This window comes from Poecilia mexicana, unplaced genomic scaffold, assembly GCF_051168715.1.
Source record: "Poecilia mexicana isolate PSO_F unplaced genomic scaffold, ASM5116871v1 scaffold_23, whole genome shotgun sequence".
In the NCBI taxonomy this organism is placed as follows: domain Eukaryota; kingdom Metazoa; phylum Chordata; class Actinopteri; order Cyprinodontiformes; family Poeciliidae; genus Poecilia; species Poecilia mexicana.
Genome location: NW_028263392.1, coordinates 7,822,798 through 7,829,579, shown reverse-complemented (window position 1 = coordinate 7,829,579; position 6,782 = coordinate 7,822,798). Strand labels below are relative to the sequence as shown.

General features: G+C 38.9%; 1 protein-coding gene across 1 annotated transcript; it reads right to left on the bottom strand.

The window, feature by feature from the left end:
- Nucleotides 1-24: 24 nt before the first annotated feature.
- Nucleotides 25-5,647, bottom strand: LOC106905785 (ras-related protein Rab-19-like). The gene is made up of 4 exons (XM_014970774.2): nt 4,764-5,647; nt 1,236-1,419; nt 845-948; nt 25-758 (listed from the first exon to the last, which is right to left on the bottom strand). The coding sequence occupies exons 1-4, from the start codon at nt 4,956-4,958 to the stop codon at nt 570-572; spliced, it is 672 nt and encodes a 223-aa protein (XP_014826260.1). The 5' UTR covers nt 4,959-5,647; the 3' UTR covers nt 25-569.
- Nucleotides 5,648-6,782: the final 1,135 nt, after the last annotated feature.

Here is a 6,782-nt window from a genome sequence, read left to right as displayed (position 1 = left end):
ATAATACTCATAAAAAACTCATAATCAAATATGGCATTTTTATTTTCACAGCTTTTTGCAGCTGTGTCGTGAAATCAATTCAGACTTTTTTTTATTTCACAGTAGATTTGTGTATGGCAAGCTGTTTTGGAAACTTAAATCCACAGTGTAGCGAGAGACAACAGATAAAAAAAAAAAAATCTTTCAAAACATTTCAACTTCATTTTAACAAAATCGCACCGTAAAACAACCCCAAGCTCTTAGCACACTGTTAGACTTCCAATGGTGTAAATGTATTTGCTTTAAACTGTTTTGAATTTAGAAAAAAATTAGCAACATGGACCAGTTGATATGAAAGTAGGTCGTTGGGCTGTAGCGCTTCCTGAACACTGATCGCAGGTCTTTCCAGTAAAGACGCTTCGTCAGCATTCCTCTCCGAACATTTCTTCACCATATCTTTGACATCTGCCTCCTGGCAGACGCTCAGTACATCATGCCTCGACGTCACAGAACTTCAAGATCCTCTTTCACTCATCCACATTCCCGATAAATAAAACCCTTCAAGCATCTTCAGTCACAGTTTCTCTGCGTCAGCAACACGACTTCTTCTCTTTCTCCGGAGGAACGTAGGCGCCTACGCTGACATCGATTGGTCGAGAGTTCTCTCTGAGGAGGATCCGAGGCACGCCGTTGTTCTCATCCTGCTGGACGTTGAGGCCGTTACGAGACAGCAGCTCCTTGGCCATCATCAAGAAGGCTTCCTCCACATTCTGACTTTCCTGTAAACGAGGAAATGCTTTAAATAATAATAATAATAAAAAATCAACCAAAATTTCAGAGTCTAAGCCTTGCTCGTTTGCATTACCTTAGCAGATGTTTCCAAAGCAGCGAGTATGCCCCTTTCTTTTGCCAGATTGCAAGCTTTCTCGAACGGAACCTCCCGTTCCTCCTCCAGGTCACATTTGTTACCTAAATGGAGACGGACATGAAGCCATATTGGCAGCACACATAATCCTGCTGATGTTTGGGCTTGACAAGCGTGTATGGTTCAAGACCAAGCACTCAAACAGCCTTTTGAAAACATTTTGTTATGCTATGTTCTCTTGCTGTTCCTTTCCTTTAGAGTAAACAGATATGGATCTTTGTGGCATGGTATATTTTTTTACCCAAAGTACATAAAAAGTCATAGATCAAAATCAGTCGATTCATACATGCAGAGTATCTTTATTTGCTACAAAAGTCAAAATCTAACTCACCTATTAGCACCAAGAGTACATTGGCAGCTCCGTACAGCTCTACCTCTTTGATCCAATGGTCCACCGAATCAAAGGTGCAGCCTCGTGTGATGTCATAGGCAATCATGGCGCCGTGAGCGCTGCGATAGTAACTCTGAGTGATGGTCCGAAACCTCTCCTGACCTGCTGTGTCCCACACCTGCATCTGCATCACACAGAAATAATGCATCCGAGTGTAAAGTTCAAGCTCGTATAAGGTTTTCATGTAATAGAAAGTAATATGTAACAAGTGGGAATTTTTTTTTTTTTTTTTTTTACAAAATAATCAGTCTAATGCAGTGCTTCTCAATTCCAGTCCTCAGGCCCCCCTGCTCTGCATGTTTTAGATGTGCCTCTACTCCAGAACAGCTGATTCAAATGATTGCATGACCTTCAAGTACTGCAGAGGCCTGTTAATCACCAAAATATTGAATCCAGGTGTGTGGCAGAAGGGAAACATCTAAAACATGCAGGGCAGGGGGCGAGTGAGGACCGGAATTGAGAAACACTGGTCTAATGGTTTGAAAGTTACATTAACACTATGCATATTGGAAAATGAATCAGCAATGTCTTGAAGCAAACAATTTTCAAATTGATTTCACTGCGAAGAGTTAAAATTATTGCAAAGTTTCACCATTTTGTCATGAGATGACAAAGATGATTATGAAAGAAACATCATTTAGGTAAGGGCTGAACTTCCCAGAAATCTATGAATTCCCACTAGTGCCTGTGTTTCGGGGGGCTGCCAAGGATGAAGAATTAAGCAACATAACTCCCAAAAACAGGGACAGGAAGCAGAAAAATGCACATGTTCTTTTTGCGCTTGTTTGCAGAGAAGCTGCACAGCTTGCTGCTTCTGGAAGTTAGAAGATTACCATTTTTAAATTTGCCTAAGTTATAGAGATAATTTTGTGACAATCTTGAGTCAGTTAAGCCTTATCTTCCTTTACGCCACAAAATGATGCAGAACTTTGTGTAGGCTCAAATTTGAGCAAACTAAAGCATTGAAGGACAGACAGAGTCTGGGAATTTAATCCACCCAAAATCATTTTAATCACATAAAGAGATCTATAGATGTCATTTAGACTCAAAGCAACAACATTTTGCTGAGAGGAAAAGGTAAAGAGTTTGTGTCACGAAAACCATTTAAGGAGATTTTTACTTTTGTGAGAGTGACTGAAAGATGAATGGCAACAAACATGAGATGCTATGATTTAATTGTGTTTAATTTTTCTTTTCATTAAGGCGACTTAAAGGCAGTCAAAAATAATAAGCTGGTTTTTATGAGCATGTTAGTGTTGCACGGCATCAAACAGAAACAAGCAAACCCAGACTCAAAATACAGGCCTGGTTTGAGTCCAGACCACTTTAGCTGTCAAATGTAAATGAGGGCAAAGACAGGAAGTGTCACACTAACACTTCCTCTGCCATATGGTAAACTGTCAGTGATGCAAAAGGACACTGCTCCTCACTATATAATAAAAACCGTCGTAGAAAAACTAAATATAACTTTATGTTGTGCACAACTGTGAGGCAAATGTTGCTCCAGTTAAAATTTGTTACATAAAGAAAGATTCATCAAAAATATGTCATGTGCTTTTTTTGTCATCTGGGGTGTTATAGTTGCCCGATTTTGACCATGTGACTTATTTATTATGGTCTGATCCATAAACTTTAACTGAAAGCTTGTTCTTCCTTCTTTAAAGAGTTTAATGATCACTACTAGAGATAATGAGAAGCTAGAGGCCTTCAGGAAGCACACCAGGATCTTGGAGATGTTGCTTTGAGAGTGTGAAAATTATCCCCAATAATGGGGCATTTGAGTTAATAATTTTATATGTAGACAATATGTGTAGCCTGTAAGCTACAGAGGGCTTTAGCAACAAACACATACGTGGTAGGCAGGAGAAGCCTGTTGGTTTCCCTGCGGAGAATCCCCAAGTCCTTACAGCATATCTCCGAGGATACTCCCCATGGATTTTTGTAACATTGTAGCAACCAGCGTAAACTCAACAGGCCAGCCCCTTCCAATACACCACAACTAGTTAATGGAGACAAGTCATCCATTTAATTTAAAGCAGCTAGAACTAAAGTGTCGTTTCCAAATGTCTTCCGAAAGTAAATGCAGGTTTGACTAGTCTAAGATGTATTTTAGTGGTGGAATAAAAACTTAATTCCTTTCCTTTGTACGTAGAATAAGGTAAAAAAAAAAAAAAAAAAAAGAAGAAACATAGCTGTGCCAGCTGCAAAAAACAACTTCATAGACATAGCCTCAGGCAGGAAATAGCCGTTGGGGTTGAGCGAAGTCACAGACACATGAGCAGTCGAAAATAATAACTCATGTGAACAGCAAGATCTTGGCAGTTCATGTATATTTCCACTTATTACAACCTTAAGGTGTAGTAATTGCAGAGTGACATTTGTAGAAGCAGAAACAAAATTTGCTTGTATGAAAAAAAAAAAAAGAAATGCATCCAGATGTTTCAAATTTAAGCCACTCAAACTCATTGCATTTTATTGACTTGCTATATTCCACCTGTTTTGCCACATAAGTGTTAAAATATTGCTCTATTGTTATACCAAAAAGCTTTTTGACGGTGAAAATCTTTTCTTTGCAATGACAAGAGCGAAAGATTAAATATGCGAAAGTAGTCACCCTTTTTAAACTTAACGAATTAGTACTAAATGTGCGCGATAGGTCACACATGGCAATGCAAAATGCAAAGTGGGCGGAACATAATCTGTGGCTTTCAACCTTTTTACACATAAATACCTAAAAAGACTTGTGTGGATTTGTATTCAGGACTCTTTACCCTAATATACTTAAACATAAACTATTACAAAGTTTATCAAAAGTCATGAAGGGGACACAGCAGCACGTATAGTTATGCGCCGGCCACGTCACACTGAACACATTATCCCCATTGTGAAACATGGTGCAGGCCGTATTGTGCTGTGTGGATCCAACAACATAAAATCCCAATGAAATACATTGAACAATAGCAACATTTAAAAAAAAACAAAAAAAAACACTATGAAACATCATGAGTTTTTGATGAAAGTTTCCTTTTCAAGAGCAAGTGCAGGAGATGAGCGATCAGTCCAAGATCTAGTTGTGCCATTACAAAGGCACAAAGGGAGGGACCTGATGGACCGGTTCTTCATACCAGCCGCCTGTCAGGCTTGTTTTGGACCGAGTCAAACTGCCACTGCCGCTTGCTGTTCTGTCACTGGAGGAAACTCCTTCGAAAAAGAGTTCTCCTAAACGTGGAGCCCAGGGACAATAAATTTGGGAGCTATTAATTTCAATTTCATTTTTTCTTTTTTTAAAACTAACAAAACAACCCCCAAAATAGAATCTCTACTTTCCATTATAGCTCACGTGTGTCTTACTAATATATTTCAGCACTGCCGAGTCTTACGCCGATGCAACGTTTGGATTTATACTCCTTCATTTAATGTCTTTTGCATGTCTAAAACAACAAAACACACGCTATGTAGAAAGCTTACCTTTACTTTCTTTCCTTCAATATCCACCGTCCTCACTGTGAAATCCACTCCGATGGTGTTCTGCTGTTTGTCAGAGAAAACCCCTGACTTAAAGTTCTGGAGCACGCAGGTCTTCCCCACATTGGTGTCCCCAATGAGGATGATCTTAAACAGGAAATCAAAAGTGTCATCGTGCTCAGGTGGCGGTGCCTGCATGTTGGAAGTACAGTGGTGTGTGTGTGTGTGTGTGTGTGTCGTTTTCAGTGTGAGTAGAGGAAATGATCCCTCCTTTAGCTGAACTGTAGATCTCTTGGAATGTTTGACCTTTTGTAGCTGAAAGGTGATTAGTTATCTTTACGGTTGAATTGAGGCATAAAAACAAGCCCAAAATGATACTTGGGAAAAAAATAAAATAAATATGTTCCAAGCAGCAACAGCTAAGGAGAATATTTATCACCGAATTAGTTTGTGGTTAATGTAGTAGATGCATCAGAAATCAACTGCTTCTATGTCCATTTCCCCAAAAAGAGAACAAACAAAAAAAAGACGGTGCTTCCTGTCCAGTTATGCATCCTCCCTCTTCAGTATCCCCAGAAAGTTTAGCATGTCCTTCCTCTCTTGTGCTCTTTCAGCGGGACAAAACGGTCTCAGTTCAGCTTCTCCTTTTAGCTCCTTCTCAGGTGTTGACCCACTTTACTGCCCAAGGCAACAAATGACATGAAAATCCATCCCATTCTTTAAGTCCCTGTAAAACGGGCTCCAGTAATCCCCCCCACCAAATAATACGAATAAATAAAAATAAAATAAATCTTAGTAGTAAATAGTTAAAATTTAAGTCTTGTTGTAGCAGTCTGCAGTCCCAGGCACTGACTTACGCTCTCTTACACACATAAACATTCGTTCACGGTTCCTCCCACTGAGTTTCTCCCATCAGTTTTTCCTGTTCTTCCTCACCCGAGTCCTGCCCTCTTCACATCACCTGTGTGTAACAACAGAAACCTGCCCCACCTGTTTTCTCTACCCAGCCAAGCCTCATACCTCATGATGCACTATGGGAAATGAAGTCAGTTGGGCAGTGAACTTACTCAACCCGCTCGTCCTGTAAGGACTGTTGCAGTAGCCTACAGCACCACCTTTCAGCAACTTGTTTTACAGTTAACTTGTGAGACGATGAGTCAACGGGAATGAGATAATGCGTTTTTCTGTTTTTTTCTTTTTTTCCTAACCTAAGTCAAATTGTTTAAGAAATGGCATTTCAGATCTAAAGGTTTAAATTCCAACCATATTTTATAATTCATTTGATAAGTTACCAAATCTTTTTACTGATTTCAATTGTCCTTATTGATAAAAAGAAACAAAATTAAAAGCTTCATGTGTTACTGAAACAGTAATAGTAATAGTACACCATTTTCAGTAACATTTTAAAGGTAACGTATCAGTACTGCAATAAAGTCCTGACCCTTCCCTTGTTTTTTTTTTTTAAAGGTTTTTCTAATAAGATGCTAATAAGGCTCTTCTGCAGAGATCCTGAGTGCAGACATTAACCTTGTGTTGATTTGTTTAGCTTTTCTTTGTACCCTCACCCAGTGCCTTTGTGTTTTTTTTCTTTCTCTCCTCCCTGTCCTCTCAACCCAAAGCCAGTTGTTTTGGATTGCCTGGTTCTGCTGCAGCCTTCTCTTGTTAACAGGGAGTGGTTGCCACTTCAGGTGGATTCAATATCGGACAACATGAACGACCTTTTACCAACTAGTATGAAATAGATTTGATTGTGATGTGATATAATTTTGATTGGACTCCTGTATAAATAAATTGAGCCAAGTTGTTAATGTATCTATTCCTAACTAGCAATTCCAAAAACAAGTGTTTTAACATAAACATTTTTAATCTGTAATTATATTAGAATAAAGAATCATATTTAAAGAATGTTACAACTACTGTGTTTGGGCTTATTTGAACCACCACTAGATATAACAATAATCTGGGATGTTAGGATTTTTCCTCAAAATTATGTCTATCAATTTTCAGATTTCCCTGAGATTT

Bases quoted from the DNA above. Each gene is read 5' to 3' on its own strand.
- LOC106905785 (XM_014970774.2), bottom strand. From the start codon at position 4,958: ATGCAGGCACCGCCACCTGAGCACGATGACACTTTTGATTTCCTGTTT. The intron at 1,420-4,763 runs GTAAGCTTTCTA...TGTGTGATGCAG, and splicing joins TTGAAGGAAAGAAAGTAAAG to ATGCAGGTGTGGGACACAGC. The intron at 759-844 runs GTAATGCAAACG...CCTCGTTTACAG, and splicing joins CTTTGGAAACATCTGCTAAG to GAAAGTCAGAATGTGGAGGA.